Source organism: Amblyraja radiata, chromosome 20 (genome assembly GCF_010909765.2).
Source record: "Amblyraja radiata isolate CabotCenter1 chromosome 20, sAmbRad1.1.pri, whole genome shotgun sequence".
NCBI lineage: Eukaryota > Metazoa > Chordata > Chondrichthyes > Rajiformes > Rajidae > Amblyraja > Amblyraja radiata.
Window position 1 is genome coordinate 4858416 of NC_045975.1, and position 20176 is coordinate 4878591.

The following is a 20176-nucleotide window of genomic DNA, read 5'->3' on the forward strand; positions in this document are numbered from 1 at the left end:
GTTTGGGAGGGAAGGGGGTTTGGGGGGGGGGAGGAACCTTGAAAACCTTCACACCTTTTGTACAATTTCACTGATCGGAACAAAACTTCAGTGTAAAACGTCATCGGTATAAACCACGCATTGTTCCTTTCTACACATTTCATCAGCAATGCACTTGGAAACTTTCTCCATACCTCTTTCCATCTCTTCTCTTCTTGCAAGCAGACCACTATTTTCACATGTCTGCTTTCCTTCCGGTTCATGCCGTCCGCGTTGTCCTCCAGTAGCATGTCTGATCAAACGTAACGACAATTAGAAATGGAACACGAATCAGGAACATATTTGGACTCTCGTGCTCCAATGTTCAATAAGGTCATGGCTGGACCACTCGCCTCTGTGCCTTTTCCCAAATCCCAGATTCCTTTTCCCTCACATAACAAAGACTCCACCCAAAATGGACACAAAGTGCTGGAGTAACTCAGCGGGTCACGGATCATCTGTGGAGGTCATGGATTGGTGACGCTTCAGGTTGGGATCCTACTTCAGACCTAACCAAACTCTGTCCTGAAAAGACTCAATGAAGGAACTTTCACCCTCTTACATTGAACAATCCATACAGCACTGGAACAGGCCCTTCGGCCCACAATGTCTGTGCCAAACATGATGCAAAGACCAATTCTTACCCGCCTGCACATAGTCCATATCCCTGCATATCCGTGTGCCTATCCCAAAATCTCTTAAAGGCCATTGTCGTATCTGCCTCTACCACCACCTCTGGCAACATGCACCAGTCTACCCGATCAGCTATTGTGTGTCTGTTTTTACCTTGAGGTTACCTGACATGGCTTTAAACCCTTCAGTGACTTTGACAAACCTCTCTTTGTATGTTAATGCCATTACAGGTGCAAACCTGGAGAATCTTTACCTCCATCACCAAGAGTACCGCCCAAGAGACATAGAAAATAGGCGCAGGAGAAGGCCATTCGGCCCTTCAAGCCAGCACCGCCATTCAATATGATCACGGGCTGATCATCCTAAATCAGTACCCCGTTCCTGCTTTCTCCCCATATCCCTCGATTCCGTTAGCCCTAAGAGCTAAATCTAACTCTCTCTTGAAAACATCCAGTGAATTGGCCTCCACTGCCTTCTGTGGCAGAGAGTCCTTAGGTGAGGGGATTATAACATGAACACAGTGCTGCAGATACAGACTCAGTAACATCATTACTCCACTGACTCAGCCACTAGCCTTCATATTCTAACGTCGGTTACCCCTGAGAACTAAAAACATTTGCACGTATGAATAAGAAAATCTGGCTGAAGGAGGCTCTCGAACTGAAACATCACCTGTCCATGTTGTCCAGAGATGTTGCCTGACTCGATGAGTTACTCCAGCACTTTGTGTCTTTTTTTAATCCCTCCTAGTCCACAGTTTGATGCAATCGCGGTTAGAATACTGTTTCCGCGCTGTATCTCTAAACTAAACTTAAACAGGGAGAGTTGAAACATGCAAGATGACTGAGAGAAAACTGGGACGTTGCAATGATTTATGCAACCTTAGCAGTGAACACGAACAAAATGGTCCAAATGTCCTTCTCTCTGTCTCATTAAACATCATAGTACCCTGCAGGACATCGCTTTTAATTTAATATTCAGCCCTTTATTGTACATTAATGTTCATAGAGTTATGCGCAACAATACGTTCACATATTGAAGGGTCTGAAGAAGGGCCTCGACCCGAAACGTCACCCATTCCTTCTCTTCAGAGAACTGAGAACTTACCCCTGAGAACTAAAAACATTTGCACGCAAGAATAAGAATATCTGGCTGAAGAAGGCTCCCGACCCAAGAGACGTCACCTCTCCATGTTGTCCAGAGATGCTGCCTGTCCCGCTGAGTTACTCCAGTTTTTTGTGTCTACCTTCAGCTTAAACCAGCATCTGCAGTTCCTTCACACACGTTTCGGGTGCAGTTCCTTCCCACAAATAAGGGCCAGTGATCTCTGAGTTACGTACCGAGGCTGTTGGACTCTGTCAGGTTCAGGCTGTGCTGGGAGAGGCCGAGCGACTGGCGTGGGGATGATGAGATGGAGAGCTGTGACAGGGCCCGGCTGCACGTTCCCTGAGTCTCTGACTTCAGTCGGTCGTTCTCGGCCTTCAGCTTCTCAATTTCCGTCTGGAAGAGAAAATAAATTCGGGATTAAAGCGAATTAGGTTGCTCTTCCTACGCCAATAGAAAAATGTCAAGAGTGTTTAGAGTTTTGTGTCAAGAGGGTTTTATTGTCCTATGTCCAGAGCTGCCAAGTTTTGTCAGAGTATTTCAGTATTCTAGTACCTGAAAATCGGTATTTTGCTGAGGAAATCAGTATTTTTACGCTGTGCCATTTTGCTGAAAATAATGGCACAGCGATAATAACAAAATAATGTTATTTTTTATGTGGGGTGATACCCATGAAAGAGTTCAAGAATGCATAACTTTGTAACCAATTGACATGTCTTGCACGCACCTTACTTGACAGTGCATTCATTGCCATCTCTTTGTATATTGCTGTTTGAACGGCTGCTTCCTGCTTTTAGCACCAGATGAAGATGGAGAAGGCATTTTGGAAGCCTCCCTCTCTCGCTCTCTCTCCCTCCTTCCTCTCTTTCCCTCCCTCTCCCACCCTCACTCTCTCCCTCTCTCTCCCTCCCTCTCTCTCTCTTCCTCCCCCTCCCTCTTTCCCTCCCTCTCTCCTTCCTTTTTTCCTTCCTTCCTCTCTTACTCCCTCCCTCCATCCCACTCCCTCTCTCCTGCTCCTCCCCAAACAGCCTGTGACCCATAGTGCTATGTATAAAGCCCATAGCGCTATGTGTAAAGGCAACGGCGCTCCAGCAGGGAGCGCTATTTTTAGAACCCATAGCGTCAAACTGACAGCGCTGTTTAAACCTGTAGCGGGACAGGCAGATCAAAACTTACAAAAATAATCATGCAGATCTTGAAATTTAAAATACTATTAGATTTAATCTGCTATCATTTTTAGAGTTAAATTACTTTTTATATCCTTGCATTTTTTAACCAGCAAGATGAAACAGGAAGTTTCAGGCTGATTTTTTAAAAATCCGCATTTTACAAAGCAAATCGGTACATCCGTATTCTGATCGCATTTCCGTACAAAATCCGGAAAATCCGTACTACTTGGCAACTCTGTATGTCCCAACCAGAACAATGAAATTCTTACTTGCAGCAGCACAACAGAATATGTAAACATAGTACTATGTAAAGAAGGTAATAAACGAAAATGAATGAATGAATAAGTTTATTGGCCAAGTATTCACATACAAGGAATTTGCCTTGGTGCTCCGCCCACAAGTGACAACATGACATACAGTGACAGTTAGGAATGACACGTAAAACATTAAACATTAATAATAAAACATTAAACATGTGAATTAAATAAAATAGCAGAGCAAAAGGAGGCAACAGAATTTTGGTTATCGAGTAGAGCTACTACTGGTGGAAATAAAACTGTTTTAATATCTGGCCTCGGCAGCTTTGACAGTCCGGAGTTGCCTTCCAGAGGGAAGTGATTCAGTGTAGAGGAAAATAAGTTCAGTGTAGAAATATATATATATATATATATATATATATATATATATATATAATATATCTCCATCTATCTGAGGAAGGGTCTCGACCCAAAACATCACCCATTCCTTCTATCCAGAGATGCTGCCTGTCCCGCTGAGTTACTCCAGCTTATATATATAATATCATATATATATATATACATATATAGAGAGAGAGAAAGAGAGCGAGAGGGAGAGAGTCATATGTACCAAAATCAGAGCAATACATTTTTTAACTTCATTCGACTCATCGAGTCTACTCCGCCATCCAATCTTGGCTGATCTATCTTTCCCTCCCATTCTCCTGCCTTCTCCCCATAACCTTCATAGCAAAAGGATTTGAGTATAAGAGCAGGGAGGTTCTACTGCAGTTGTACAGGGTCTTGGTGAGACCACACCTGGAGTATTGCGTACAGTTTTGGTCTCCAAATCTGAGGAAGGACATTATTGCCATAGAGGGAGTGCAGAGAAGGTTCACCAGACTGATTCCTGGGATGTCAGGACTTTCATATGAAGAAAGACTGGATAGACTCGGCTTATACTCGCTAGAATTTAGGAGATTGAGGGGGGATCTTATAGAAACTTACAAAATTCTTAAGGGGTTGGACAGGCTAGATGCAGGAAGATTGTTCCCGATGTTGGGGAAGTCCAGGACAAGGGGTCACAGCTTAAGGATAAGGGGGACATCCTTTAAAACCGAGATGAGAAAAACATTTTTCACTCAGAGAGTGGTGAATCTCTGGAACTCTCTGCCACAGAGGGTAGTTGAGGCCAGTTCATTGGCTATATTTAAGAGGGAGTTAGATGTGGCTCTTGTGGCTAAAGGGATCAAGGGGTATGGAGAGAAGGCAGGTACGGGATACTGAGTTGGATGATCAGCCATGATCATATTGAATGGCGGTGCAGGCTCGAAGGGCCGAATGGCCTCCTCCTGCACCTATTTTCTATGTATCTATGTAACCTTTGACACCCATACTATTTAACAATCTGTCAACCTCTGCTATAAAAATACCCAATAACAGCCTCCACAGTTTATTCTAAAGCTGCTGCCCCACAGCACCAGAAACTGGGTTCGATCCTGACCCCAGGTGCTGTCTGCGGGTGGAGTTTGTACCTTCTCCCTGTGATTGCGAGAGTGTCCTCTGGATGCTCTGGCTTCCTCCCACCTCCCAAAGACGTGCGGGTGTGTTGGTTAACTGGCCTCTGTAAATTGCCCCTAGTGTGTAGGGAGTGGATGAGAAAGTGGGATAACATAGAACGAGTGTGAACGGGTGATCGATGGTCGGCGTGGACTTGGTGGGCCGCAGGGCCTGTCTCCATGGTGTATCGCTAACCCAAACTAAAGGAAAACACTCTTATTTTACAATTGCTGCTGGCAGTGCGTTCTAAAAAAGTTTCATTTGACGAGCCTTTCAAAGCTTTAACTTGTCTGAACAATGGCCAAAGTTGAACATTTGTTGCTTCTGACAAAAAGGAATATCATTTCAGATGAGCACAACACCCTAAACAGCAGCGGATTCGCACGGTTCAAGAACACTTGGCCAGGTCTTCAGGTAATTCTGCACGCCAACGGGATAATTGAATGCGGGGCCATGAAACATGATCCCTGACAACAGCAGTAAAATGAAACCTATTAACACAGTGAAAACTGCAATGCTATCAAAAAATCTGGATGATTTTGGTTGAATAGTAACCCATGAACACAGCATTATGTGTTGTGTAGGGGAATCTTGGAACATTGAGAAATGGCTTCACGGAGTTATAGATAGTCATGCAGGGTGGAAACAGGTCCTTCGGCCCAACCTGTCCATGCCGCAGAGGGCGGTGGAGGCCGGTTCTCTGGATACTTTCAAGAGAGAGCTAGATAGGGCTCTTAAAGAAAGCGGAGTCAACTGGCGACAACCTATGACAACAAAAATTGTCGCCGAAAAATTTTCAACATGTTGAAAATTTTGCAGTAGTTGCTTGTAGTCGCCCAAAAAAATCGCCTAAGTGGGACAGGCCCTTTATAAAGAAATAGTAACTTAAAGTTACAAATGATTTCACAGGCTGTCAGCTGATTGTCAATCTGCATTCAGATTCTTTAAACCTTCACCGCTTTAAGTGCAAACTTTGCTCCAGCAATCACTTTGTTCAATTCAATGATTCAAGGAATTTGATGATACTTTATTGTCACATGTACCTCGGGGCAGCAAAATGTTTTGTGTTGTGTGCAAGCTGGTAATATCGTACAGCAGACCTGACCTGGGCAGTAGACAAGTGTTGCCACGTTTCAGAGCCGACTAACTTATAAAAGTTCACTGAACAGTCCTGTCTACTGGCCCCTCTTCGTTCTTGGTGGGCCTCTGCCAGGTCCACCCTCCGCTCCCTCCCCCTCCTCTCCCCCCGCTGGTCTCCTCTTCTCCCCTTCTCTCTCTGACGGCCCACCTCTGATTCCTAAAAGCCCTGTCCCACGGTGCGAGTTCATTCCAAGAGCTCTCCCGAGTTTAAAAAAATCAAACTCGTGGTAAGCACGGAGAATGTACGTAGCGGGTACGTCGGAGCTCGGGGTCGTCTCTCAGCGCTAACGGCAGGTACTCGGGAAGACTCGCTAACGGTAGGTAAGCACGGGAAGACTCATGAAGATTTCTTCAACATGATGAAAAATGTCCACGAGAGCCCCGAATACCGACGAGTGGCCATTGCCGTAAATCTCCGAGTTTGAATCAGGGCAAACTCGGGAGAACTCTTGGAATGAACTCGTACCGTGGGACAGGGGTTTTACTGATTCTTAAAACAATGGCTGAGCAGATAGCCGTCCAGAAAGATTGCACTCCTCTGTCGAGTGCTCTCGGCTGGAGAACAAACCTCAATATGTCTTCTCCCTCCCCATGGAAGTGCAGCTGAGGGAAAAATCTGGGCTCCACTCAATCGTGGCGGGCGTTTCCAAATGTCCTCTGGCCAAAATAATTCCACACCCTCCGCCTCTCAGACGACCTTACAATAAGGACGCTGATGCATTTGGGAACGAGTTGCATGCATGAATGGGCAGGCCAGGTTGGCTGAGGTACAACATACTGCTGATGTCTCCCTGGGGCAGCTTCAGGCATGCAGAGCTGGAGCAGATACAAGTCAATGGGGGAAGCAACATTAACATTAACATCTGAGTCGCTGGCAAAAGATTAGATTGAAAACTGTAATACCATCATTGCAGAATGCAGCTAGTGTGAGTTTGGTGGTCTTCTCAGAGACGTGATTTAGAACATAGAACAGGGCAGCACAGCACAAGAAGAGGCCCTTCGGCCCACAATGCCTGTGCCGAACATGTTGCCCAGAGTGACACAAAATGCTGGAGTAACTCAGCGAGACAGGCAGCATCTCTGGAGAGAAGGAACGGGAGTTGTTTCAATAGACAATAGACAATAGATGCAGGAGTAGGCCATTCGGCCCTTCGAGCCAGCACCGCCATTCAATGTGAACATGGCTTATCACCCACAATCAGTACCCCGTTCCTGCCTTCCCCCCATATCCCCTGACTCCGCTATCTTTAAGAGCACTATCTAGCTCTCGGGTCAATAAACCTAGTTTCGGGTTGAGAGCCTTCTTCAGACTGAAGAAAAGTTTCCAGAGATGTGATAAATGGCAACAAGAGAGTAGACAGACTGAAGAAAGCACGTCGTGCAAATCCAGGAGAGGACAAGGTAAGTAGTCCCCACCTGATCATAAAAATCATTCTCTCCTTGAAACATGGTCACCAGGGGAAATGGATATAGAAGCAGAAAAGTGGAAGCAAAAGAGTTACATATACAATACTAACCTGGAGTCGAACTAACTTTTCTCCCTGGTCTTAAGATGTTGAGGTCTACTTCAGAGAAGGGCCCCAAGCCAAAACGTTACCCGTCTGCATTCGCCAGAGATGCTGCCTGACCCACTGAGTCACTTCAGCACTAACTTGTGCCCTCAATGTTATATCTAGGTAGAGATAGAGGCTCTTGCCCCATCTGTGCTGCCTCCTGTATACTTGCTGCCTTCCTCCAAGGCCTTACTGAGAGCAAAAAGGAGGATCCTAGACATTAAGCTTAAGAAAGAACTGCAGATGCTGGAAAAATCGAAGGTAGACAAAAATGCTGGAGAAACTCAGCGGGTGAGGCAGCATCTATGGGGCTCAGGAATAGGCGATGTTCCGGGTCGAGACCCTTACTCAGACTGATGTCGGGGGAGAAGGGGGGGGGAAAAGAATGGAAGAGGCAGAGACAGTGGGCTGCGGGAGACCTGGGAAGGGGAGGGGAAAGGGGGAGAAAGGAAGGACTACCTGAAATTGGAGAATTCAATGTTCATACCGCTGGGGTGTAAACTAACCAAGCAAAATATGAGGTGCTGCTCCTCCAATTTGCAGTGGGACTCACTCTGGCCATGGAGGAGGCCCAGGACAGAAAGGTCGGATTCGGAATGGGAGGGGGAGTCGAAGTGCTGAGCCACCGGGAGATCAGGTTGGTTATTGTGGACCGAGCGGAGGTGTTGGGCGAAGTGATCGCGCAAGCCTACGCTTGGTCTCACCGAGAAAACGTGGAAATGATGAGGTGGCCAGACCAGGGGCGATTAACACATTCCAGGAGAACTGAAACTTCTTGGAAATTACAGTGAAGTAACTTGGCTTCATGCCATCAGTACCAGACATTGTTATGTGTGGATGTCTGATTTAAATGAAGTGAAAAGTAGACACAAAATGCTGGAGTAACTCAGCAGGTAAGGCCGCATCTCTGGAGGAAAGGAATAGGTGACATTTCGGGTCCGAGCTCATCTTCAGACCAAAAAATGGAGGTAATAGACAATTGACAATAGGTGCAGGAGTAGGCAATTCGGCCCTTCGAGCCAGCACCGCCATTCAATGTGATCATGGCTGATCATCCTCAATCAGTACCCCGTTCCTGCCTTCTCCCCATATCCCCTGACTCCGCTATATTTAAGAGCCCTATCTAGCTCTCTCTTGAAAGTATCCAGAGAACCAGCCTCCACCGCCTTCTGAGGCAGAGAATTCCACAGACTCACAACTCTCTGTGAGAAAAAGTATTTCCTCGTCTCCGTTCTAAATGGCTTACTCCTTATTCATAAACTGTGGCCCCTGTTTCTGCCCCCCCCCCCCCCCCCCCCCCCCCCCCAACATCGGGAACATGTTTCCTGCCTCTAGCGTGTCCAAACCCTTAATAATCTTAGATGTTTCAATGAGATACCCTCTCATCCTTCTAAACTCCAGAGTGTACAAGCCCGGCCGCTCCATTCTCTCAGCATATGACAGTCCCGCCATTTCGGGAATTAACCTGGTAAACCTACGCTGCGCTCCCTCAATAGCAAGTTCGGGTTTCGGGTCCGAGCCCTTCTTCAGACTTCTTCAGACATCCACGAACTCCTACGGACCCGCTACGGACATTCTCCGAGTTCGAATCAGGGGAAAATAATACAGCTCACCCCCTCCATGAGGACAGGAACACCGGGAGCCCGCGGGTCCCTGCTGGGAGAACGCTTTTCGGGGCTTCCGCAACGGCGACTTTTCCCGCCCGAGTTGCGGGGTTGAAGATGACCTGGAGCGGGGGCTTACATCACCGCCCCGCGCGGCTTGGAATGGCTGCGGGACTTTGCTAGCGCCCGCCGGGGGCTCCAACAACAAGACCCGGAGCGTGGCCTTGCACCACCGGCGCGGCGTTAATGGCCGCGGGACAATTGCCATCGCCCGCCGGGGGCTTTGACTCTGACATCGGGAGGGGAATGGGGAGTGCAGGGAGAGATAAGTTTTTGCCTTCCATCACAGCGAGGAGGAGATGCGCTGTGATGGATGTTTGTGTAAATTGTGTTGTGTCTTGGTTCTTTCTTGTGTGTATGACTGTAGAAACAACATTTCATTTGAACCTTAATGAGGTTCAAATGACAAATAAAATTGTATTGTATTGTATTGTATTGTATTGTGACACACTGTAACGTTGATACAATCCCTGCCATCAGTGGCTCTCCAGATCAGCAGACAGGACTCGAGAGACTGTGGGGTGTGGGGGGGTGGGGAGGTGGGGGGGGGAGGGGGTGAGTAAACTGCAGGTTTTTCATTGTTGTCAGGGAAGGATTTCCTCTTACGACAAGCTTATGATGTCGCGGGAATCTCGTTCGGTCATCCGTTCGTGTTTTTATCTCAACACATCGCTGGTCTATTGAATCGCTGGATTTGGAAGTCGGGGCTCAAATTCAAGGCCTTCAAAATCACAGATCACAAGTTCACGCTAAAACAAAATGTATGCAGGACGTTTACGTAACATCTTATTTTATTTTAATCTGATGATGCGAAATAAGTTAATTAGGCCCCCGATATCGGCAACATGATCATTATCCGTATTGTGTAATTGTCTATCCGTGATCACTATTTTCATGCTAAATATCTGAGTAAAAACTTCCGCAGTACATACAGATCGGATTGTGGCCGCTGGCCGCCATGTTAAACATGGCCGCCCCCATGGCGGCAGCCATGACCGATCTGTATGTATGTCGGCGTAAAACGGCCCTTGTCCTCGATCACAGCTTTTGAGTTAAGTCAATACAAAACAACAGGGAAACAAAATAAACCCTTCTTCAGATCAGTCTGAAGAAGGGTTTCGGTCCGAAACGTCGCCTATTTCCTTCGCTCCATAGATGCTGCCTCACCCGCTGAGTTTCTCCAGCATGCTTGTCTACCCACAAAACAATAGGGAACAAAATAATAATTTAATAGTATGAAAATTACCATCACTTTTTTTTAATACTGAAGGTATGAAAGTGAATTAGGTAAATATTAAAGCTTTTTTTGTGCTTTATCTGAGAGGATAAATTACATATAGGCTTGATTTTTAAAATCTCAAACTTTTGTAACATTCCTACACACTGGTCAATCTGAGGAGCACCTCCAGCAACAGACTGGTTCCACCAAGATGCAGCACAGAACGCCACAGGAGATCCTTCTTCCCTGTGGCTATCAAACTGTACAACTCCTCCCTCTTCTGTCGTGGGGCCGACTGACTCCCCTCCCCCTCCCCAATCTTTGCACATCCACAATCCTTTCCACTCATCACTTTAATTTCAATTTTCATGTATCTTGTAGTGTTTTATGACTGGTGGCCGATCAATGACGGTGCTGGCTCGAAGGGCCGATTGGCCTACTCCTGCACCTATTGTCTATTGTTTATTGTCTAATTTCCCTCCTGTGATAAATAACGTTCTGTCGTATCGTATTGTATTGCGACAATAAACCAAACTGAGAGTGAAGGCCGCCCGTCTCACCTGCATCCTGTTCATAGCGTCGCGGAGCTGGTCAAGTTGATGCGCTGAGCTCAGAGCCTCGAGACGGATGTCGGTCAGCTTCATCTCCTTCTCCCGCATCTCGCCTCGCAGCTGCATGATGGTCTCAGCCTCTCCGTCGATGCAGTCTGAGATGCTGCACGACATGCATGGGGAGGGGGGGGGGGGGGGAGACCACAGTCAACGATCGCTATTCGCTCAGTCCAAAAGCATGAAAGCTAACACACAATTACTATTCCCCTCACTGCAGGTAGACAAAAATGCTGGAGAAACTCAGCGGGTCAGGCAGCATCTCTGGAGAACGTGGAATAGGCGACGCTTCAAGTTGGGACCCTCTTCGGCTTGTACTCGCTAGAATTTAGAAGATTGAGGGGGGATCTTATAGAAACTTACAAAATTCTTAAGGGGTTGGACAGGCTAGATGCAGGAAGATTGTTCCCTATGTTGGGGATGTCCAGAACAAGGAGTCACAGATTAAGAATAAGGGGGAAGTCTTTTAGGACCGAGATGAGAACATTTTTTTCACACAGAGAGTGGTGAATCTCTGGAACTCTCTGCCACAGAAGGTAGTTGAGGCCAGTTCATTGGCTATATTTAAGAGGGAGTTAGATGTGGCCCTTGTGGCTAAAATGATCAGGGGTATGGAGAGAAGGCAGGTACAGGATACTGAGTTGGATGATCAGCCATGTTCATATTGAATGGCGGTGCAAGCTCGAAGGGCCGAATGGCCTACTCCTGCACCTATTTTCTATATTTCTATGTTTCAGACTGACCCACTGAGTTACTCCAGCATTTGTGGGGGGGTTTTGGTATTTACCAGAATCTGTGATTGACACACTTGTATATTACAGCCTTCTAATTAATTTGCCTCTTAGTTACTCTCCAACATTCAGCAATAACACAACATTTTCTGATAAACATAAACATAATTCTTCAAGTTAATCCTATAATTAGGCATAATATTTATACTGGTGCAAATCAGATAAGAAATACTATTCATCGGATTCAGCAAATGCAAAGGTCATTAAATGCATACAATTTGTAATCCAGCATCTGCAGTTCCTTGTAACTCATCTGTTTAATGTCTGACTGGTCTTTAGGCACCTTGAAGAATCCACACTTAAAAATATAGCTCCATTTAATTAGTGTAACTGCACGAATATTAGGGGAATCATTTTACAAGCCAAGTAAAGTGAATGGATAATTTTAAGGAAGAGGTTGATATGTCCTTGATTAGTACGGGCATCAGGGGTAATGGGCAGATGAATGGGGTTGAGAGGGAAAGGTAGATTAGCCACGATTGAACGGCGGAGTAGCCTTGATGGGCCGAATGGCCGAATGCTGCTCCTGCAATTTATGAGGTTATGAACAAGCCTCGGCTTTCTTGAGAGCAAATGAATGAACATAGAACAGCACAGGAACAGGCCCTTCGGCCCACAATGTGCGTGCTGAACATGATGCTATGTTACAATGCTCTCCTCTGCCAGCATGTGATCTACTTGGCTCCATCACGAGAGACCATCGTTTATTCTTACTGCAAATCTGGGTTTCGAGGATGCAGATTAGGGGATAAAAAGATGAGATAAACTTCCTATTGTGCTGCACCTTGTACACTGCAAGATTTGAGCGGCACGGTGGCGCAGTGGTAGAGTTGCGCCTTTACAGCGCCGGAGACCCGGGTTCAATCCTGACTACAGATGCTGGTCTGTACGGAATTTGTACGTTCTCGCCGTGACCTGCGTGGGTTTTCTCCCACATCTCTCCGGTTTCCTCCCGCACTCCAAAGACGTACAGATTTGTAGGTTAATAAGCTGGGTAGAATTACACATTGTCCCTAAAGTGTGTAGATAGTGTTAATGTGTGTGGAATTGGTGGGCCGAAGGGCCTGTTTCCACGCTGCATCTCTACACAAAATCATATCTATCATATCTATTACAATGAATCACGGCCACTAGACATGATTGTAACCACACATCCGACCAAGTTTGCCTTGTGATTGTAAGTAAAACGTCAACATACAGTGAGTTGGAGTGTGATGTTCTCATCACTGGGGTGGACGGAGTTGATCCATTACGTGGAAACTTGGGCGAGGAAGGCAAGGACGAGTCCGGTGTGTTCATTTCCTCAATGTCCGAATGAGATGAAGCAGACTTTGGAGACTTCTTTTTGCCAAAAGCTTGCTTGAAGGAGCTTCTTAACTGAATAACACAAACATCAACGTGAGCTGTTAAAAATGAACGAACATTTGAACACGACCTTGACTTAAATCCACATGCTTCTAATCAACGTGCTAAAATCTCTGAGCAAATCACATTGATTCAATGAATCCTCAGTTCACGGAGTCAATGGCTAAACAAAAACAAACGCAGAGAAAATTCATGTCCAGTAGATAGTTCTATGTAAACCACATCACTATACCACTTTGCCACTGAAATTCATTCAAATGAAGAAAATGTAAGTGAACTTTAGAAGAGGCGTAGGACATGCTGATATAGGCATGTAGCACATGAAGCAGAATCAACATAGGTTGTATTTTTCAGCAAGAGCGTCTTATAGCTTTCCTCATCTGCAGCCAGAGTACCACTTTTACAGTGGACACAGATAAAAGTCACATCATTCCTCCCGTTTGCCTCAACCTTGAAAGATGACCATCAGAAATCCAGTCCAAGTTATTATCCAAGCTAATCTCCCGCTGCATTTGTAGATGGAATCTCCGCAGATATTACATGTGATTATTTGCTCCAACTAACTGCAGCAGAGTTATTCAGGGGGGGGGGGTGGGGGACCTCATTGAAACTTATTTAATTAAAACAGAATAATGAAAGGCATAGACAGAGTGGACATGGAAAGGATGTTTCCACTGGTGGGAGAATCTAGGACCAGAGGTCTAAGCCTCAGAATTAAAGGGCGCTCTTTGAGAAAGGAGGTGAGGAGGAACTTCTTGAGTCTGAGGGTAGTTAATCTGTGGAACGTTACAAGCAAAGTAAAGTGAATGGATATTTTTACGGTAGAGGTTGATATGATCTCGATTAGTATGGGTGTCAGGGGTAATGAGCAGAAGGCAGGAGAATACAACAGAAGGCTGTGGAGGCCAGGTCAGTGGATATTTCTAAGGCAGAAATAGACAAAATCTTGATTAGAACGGGTGTCAAGGGTTATGGGGAGAAGGCAGGAAAACGGGACTAGGAGTCAGAGATCAGCCATGATTGAATGGCGGGGTAGACTCGATGGGCCGAATGGCCCAACTCTACTCCTATAACTTGTGAACCCGGCGAAAAACAATCGTAACTGAGGTAACACAAGATGTGCCAGTATTTTGAAACAATGCATTACGCAACATTAAAAATCAACCAAGTCTATAACGAGATCGACTTTAGTCTAACTGAATGTGAAATATTACTCAAAACATCAAATTCAAAAAAACGGACTGTTACAAGAAGAAATTCCTTCTGGAAGTTTCCTGATTCATCCCATTTGAAATCTGTAACCTGGTAGGAAATAATCGCATTGAATATTTCATATATAATCGTGAGGGGGGGGTGGGGAGGGGGAGGTAGATAGGGTGAATGCACAGAGACTTTTACTGAGGGTGGTGGAATCTCAAACCAGAGGACATGTTTAAGGTGAGGAGGGCAAGATTTAATAGGAACCTGAGGGGCAACTTTTCCATGCAGAGAGTGGCGGGTGTATGGAACGAGCAGCCAGAGGAGGTAGTTGAGGCAGGTACAGTAACTGCAATTAAAAGATATTTGCTCAAGTACATGGATAGGAAAGGTTTAGAGGGATATAGGCCGAACGTGGGTGGGTGGGGCTTGCGTGGAAAGGGCATCTTGGTCAGCATGGGCAAGTTGGGCCGAAGGGCCTGTTTCCGTGCTGCATGAATCTATGACCGGTTCCATTAATGCAGTATCCCAGACAGCTAACTTATTCCTCAAAACTATTCTAGCACCATTTCTATCCTTTTCTGGTAGTGCTGATTAAATGCTGGCTCGAAGGGCCGAATGGCCTACTCCTGCACCTATTGTCTAAAAGTTTGGTAAAGTGCTCTAATAAAATGTTGCCAAATCCAATATGCCATGAGGTCTCATTATCCCGATGGGATCACCCCACGCTTTTAAACCTCTTTGCTCTACCTTATGTGTTTGCCTTGTTTCAATTGATGTAAAGCATCTCTCTGCCATTTACTGGAAGGCAGACAAACAGCTGGTAAACGTGACTATGATAAAAACTAAACGCTAAATTCATGATATTTACCAGCCAGGCCATAAAAGCACATCAGTAGCAGGAGTACATTGCAACAGAGGCCAAAAGACAAGCAGAACTGAAAGGTCAACGTTTGTATAAATGGAGCATGAACAGGATTCACACGGTGGTAATACGAAGAGAGCGTGGGCAGTTGGCACACATTGTTCATCATTCCTAATAGGAAAAGTTGTTCTTATCCCCTTCACTTCGGACATTTATGAATGTGACAATTATGCACATCTTTTAGCCAATATAGACATGGATTCTTCCCGTGTGAGTTGTACTTTGCTTAAAGCTACTTACTGGCAAATATAAACATTGATGACGCTGAAGGGATTTATTGTGTGTGTCTAATTGAGACTGGGATTTGTTGAGATGTTGTTTTACAGTTGAGAATCCAGTAAAGGGCCTGTCCCACTGTACGAGGTAATTCAAGAGTTCTCCCGTGTTTTCCCCTGATTCCTTGTATGTGTGCAAACGTGGCCAATAAACTTATTCATTCATTCATTCATTCATTCATTCATTCATTCATTCATTCATTCATTCATTCATTCGACATGGCTTGAATTGTGCCCGTGATTGAACACAAATCACCACATTCTATCTTTTATCATCCTTAATCAAGGAACAAAAAAAATGATTTTAGTTTAGTTTAGAGATACAGCGCGGAAACAGGCCCTTCGGCCCACAGAGTCCGCGCCGACCAGCAATCCCCGTATACTAGCACTATTCTGCACACTAGGGACAATTTACAAAAACTTTACCCAAACCAATTAACCTACAAACCTGTACGTCTTTGGAGTGTGGGAGGAAACTGGAGAACCCGGAAAAAAACTCACGCTGTCACAGGGAGAACGTGCAAACTCCACATATAGATAACACCCGTGGTCGGGATGAAAGCCGGGTGTCAGACGCTGTAAGGCAGCAACTCTACCGCTGCGCCACAGTGCTGCCCTACCCCTTCCGCCTGGCTCTGAGACACACAATGAACATCGAATAAGCTACAGACTATCTTGGTTGCATGTGGGACTTTGGGCCTTTTCCTCCCACTAATATTGTTATAAGGTCACAAGTGATAGGAGTAGAATGAGGCCATTCGGCCCATCAAGTCTACTCCGCTATTCAACCATTGCTGATCTATCTCTCCCTCCTAACCCCATTCACCTTCCTGCTTTCTCCCCATAACCTCTGACACCCGTACTAATCAAGAATCTATCTATCTCTGCCTTAAAAATATCCACTGGTGACGGCCTCCACAGCCTTCTATGGCAATGAATTCCACAGATTCACCACCCTCTGACGAAAGAGGGTTGTTGTTTTTTTAATTTGTTGAACTTTCTTTGGTTGATTATGTCATCCACGAGTAATGCGTTTGCAAACCTGTTCTGCTGCCTTTTTCATTGTTTCAATTTAATTGTTCTGTTTGCGGTAAAAATATGATAATTGAACAGCGGACTCTCTCTCTTGGCACGTGTCTGGCAATGAAACAACTCCTAGGTTTAATATCCTATCATAGATGATCAGCCATGATCATATTGAATGGCGGTGCAGGCTCGAAGAGCCAAATGGCCTACTCCTGCACCTATTTTCTATGTTTTCTATGTTTCTATAACACCACATCGTTGGTTCGGGATAGGTGAGGGTACAAAGAGGACAGAGTCCCTTGAATAAAGCTAAGGCTCCAGGTGTGAAATAGTTAGATCGAGCTCTTAGGGATAGCGGAGTTAAGGGATATGGAGAGAAGGCAGGAACAGGGTACTGATTGTGGATGATCAGCCATGATCACATTGAATGGCGGTGCTGGCTTGAAGGGCCGAATGGCCTACTCCTGCACCTATTGTCTATTGTCAAAATACATATCTGAAATGATCACGTTAGAATCAAACCATGCTGCCTTGTGTAGAATGGGATGGTACATGACATGGGGGCCATCTTGGTAAGCAGCTGTTCCTTGACTGATACAAGGGCAGATTGTGTCATATTAGACTGAAGGTGATCGGCAAGCACAAGGTCATACTTACCTCATATACCTGCCGTGTAGTTGTGCAAGCACAGGGAAAGAGAAGAGAACACAACAAAAACTGGTTTTAATTTTGATACAAAGTCGAAGTGCTTTTGGTAAAGAGATGCCAAATGGTAAGGGTGGCTCTTGGTGACCAAGCAAACCAGACCAGTGGAAGATCACATTTTCCACGTCGCCGGTGAAAATGTGGCGATCTTTTTTTTGGCATTTCTTCACGGCAAAGCTGAAAGGGCAGCTCTTAAGTTGTGAACCAATTGTTATACGGGAAGCAAAATGAACAGGTGATTTGCTGTTTAAAGTCGTGTCACGGAATCCGACCATTATTTCAATTGGTCAGAGCTACACTTCCAATCAATCAGAATAGTTCTTATAATACAAACATCAAAATAAATGCTATTGGCAACTAAGTTATCTATTAGTTATCACTGAAAGCATTTTATGTTTGGTTTGCACACAGGCTGGTCCTGAACTAAATGATGTACAGCAAGGTCAGAACAAAACTTAACGTTTCTTATAGCGAAACCTCGTTTGAGTGAAAATGCTGATGTCCACAGTTATACCCCTGTCCCACGGTACGAGTTCATTCTAAGAGCACTCCCGAGTTTGCCCTGATTCGACCTCGGAGATTTACGGTAATGGCCACTCGTCGGGACTCGGGGCTCTCGTGGACATTTTTCAACATGTTGAAAAATCTTCACGAGTCTTCCCGTGCTTACCTACCTTTAGCGAGTCTTCCCGAGTACCTGCCGTTAGCGTTACCAGCCGCTAAGAGACGTCCCCGAGCTCCGACGTACCCGCTACATTCATTCTCTGTGCTTACCATGAGTTTGATTTTTTTTTAACTCGGGAGAGCTCTTGGAATGAACTCGCACCGTGGGACAGGGCTATTACAATGTCATATCCAAAGCCTGGATAGAGGGAATGTGGAGAGGGTGTTTCCACTGGTGGGAGAGGGTCTAGGACCAGAGGCCGCAGCCTCAGAAGAAAAGGACGTACCTTTAGAAAGGAGATGAGGAGGAATTACTTTAGTCAGAGGGTGGTGAATCTGTGGACTTTATTGCCACAGACAGCTGTGGGGGCCAAGTCAATGGATATTTTTTAAGGCGGAGATTGACGGATTCTTGATTAGTACGGGTGTCAGGGGTTATGGGGAGAAGGCAGGAGAATGGGGATGAGAGGGGAAGATAGATCAGCCATGATTGAATGGCGGAGTAGACTTGATGGGCAGAACGGCTTAATTCTGCTCGAATAACTTATGAACATCAGCCATTTGAAATTTCAGATGTAACCTAAATATCAAAGATAACATACTTGGTTCTCACAGCCCAGCACAAAGTTTTACAATAGTCTCGGCACACAATTACACCAAGTTGCCCACAGATAACACTTAATCTAACCGCTACTTGTATAAAGAAATGGATTCTCGTGCATTATCTCCCACTTTGTGTACAAGAGGATGCTTTTTGGTGTCTGAGTCTGAAGATGGATCCCGACCTGAAACACCACCTATCCATGTTCCTCAGAGATGCTGCCTGTTCCTCCAGCACTTTGTGTGTCTTTTTGTATTCTCTTTAAAATAGCTATTTTAATATAAAATGTTCTAAAACAGTTTTACGGCTCAATAGAATGTCTTGCCTAAAATGCCACAGATCCCTGCAGGGGGCAGGACATTTAGCCGCTGGTTAGCCAGGGCCTTAAAAGCATTGAATTGTGTAGGGTCAGTTACATATACGAAGTAAAAGCACAGGAATCTCTCCCTAGTCGGCACGGTGGCACTCAGGACAATTTAGAAACATAGAAAATAGGTGCAGGAGTAGGCCATTCGGCCCTTCGAGCCTGCACCGCCATTCAATATGATCATGGCTGATCATCCAAATCAATATCCCATCCCTGCCTTCTCTCCATACCCCCTGATCCCTTTAGCCACAAGGGCCACATCTAACTCGCTCTTAAATCTAGCCAATGAACTGGCCTCAACTACCTTCTGTGGCAGAGAATTGCACAGATTCACCACTCTCTGTGTAAAAAATGATTTTCTCATCTCGGTTCTAAAAGACTTCCCTCTTATCCTTAAACTGTGACCCCTTGTTCTGGACTTCCCCAACATCGGGAATAATCTTCCTGCATCTAGCCTGTCCAACCCCTTAAGAATTTTGTAAGTTTCTATAAGATCCCCCCTCAATCTTCTAAATTGACTTTTATGCCACGCTAATTAAACCTACAGACCTGCGGAGTAGACTTGATGGGCCAAATGGCCTCATTCTACTCCTTAGATGTCCTCATGTCTTTGAAGTGTGGGAGGAAACTGGAGCTTCCCAGAGAAAACCCACGCAGGTCACGGGGAAAACGTACAAACTCCGTACAGACAGCACCCGCAGTCAGGATCGAACCCGGGTCTCTGGCGCTGTGAGGCAGAAACACTCCCACGGCACCACCGTGTCGCCCTTGCGTTAGATGGGAATACAAAACACCTCCATTCTCCAATCCTAATTAAGTCCTAATTAATTAAAAGCAGGTGTTAATTTGTACGGAGCTGGGAGTACATGGGCTGGAAATGTGTTTCAGAAATAGAGTTAAGGTTTATAAACGTACCCAGTTTTTCTTCTTCTTTTTCTTGGAGTCGACCTCCGCGCTGCTGCCCACACTGGAGTGACTGGTGGCACTGTTAATGCTGGACACGCTGTCTGATGAATGCTGCCGGCGAATCCTTAGATCTGCTGACTGAGAGCTGCCGCCTCCTGGAGTGAACAAATCACATGCATACGGTCACACTGTAAGTGATAGGGGCAGGATTAGGCCATTTGGTCCATCAGATCTACTCCGCCATTCAATCATGGCTGATCTATCTCTCCCTCTTAATCCCATTCCCCTGCCTTCGTCCCATGTTGGTAACTCGGACAGGAAGCGGCTGGCGTGACGGAGCGGGTCGGGGTAGTCGGGTGGTTAAAATCGTCCGGTCTTGTCCACTCCAACCAAAGTCTGAAGGAGGGTTTTGGCCCGAAACGTCGCCTATTTCCTTCGCTCCATAGATGCT

The 20176-nt window shown here is 45.6% G+C and overlaps 1 protein-coding gene across 11 annotated transcripts in view; it reads right to left on the reverse strand.

The window, feature by feature from the left end:
* The window catches only part of nav2 (neuron navigator 2), a 603312-nt gene that overhangs the window by 18084 nt on the left and 565052 nt on the right, over positions 1-20176 (reverse strand). For 8 of the 11 annotated variants that reach the window (XM_033038682.1, XM_033038683.1, XM_033038677.1 and 5 more), the window contains 6 exons: positions 19735-19880; positions 17141-17149; positions 12894-13072; positions 10857-11010; positions 1992-2151; positions 174-271 (listed from right to left, as the gene is read on the reverse strand). In XM_033038682.1, coding sequence (XP_032894573.1) covers positions 174-271; positions 1992-2151; positions 10857-11010; positions 12894-13072; positions 17141-17149; positions 19735-19880 — 746 coding nt within the window. The remainder of the gene's footprint in view (positions 1-173; positions 272-1991; positions 2152-10856; positions 11011-12893; positions 13073-17140; positions 17150-19734; positions 19881-20176) is intronic. The other 3 variants (XM_033038686.1, XM_033038679.1, XM_033038678.1) reach the window with 1 other exon arrangement.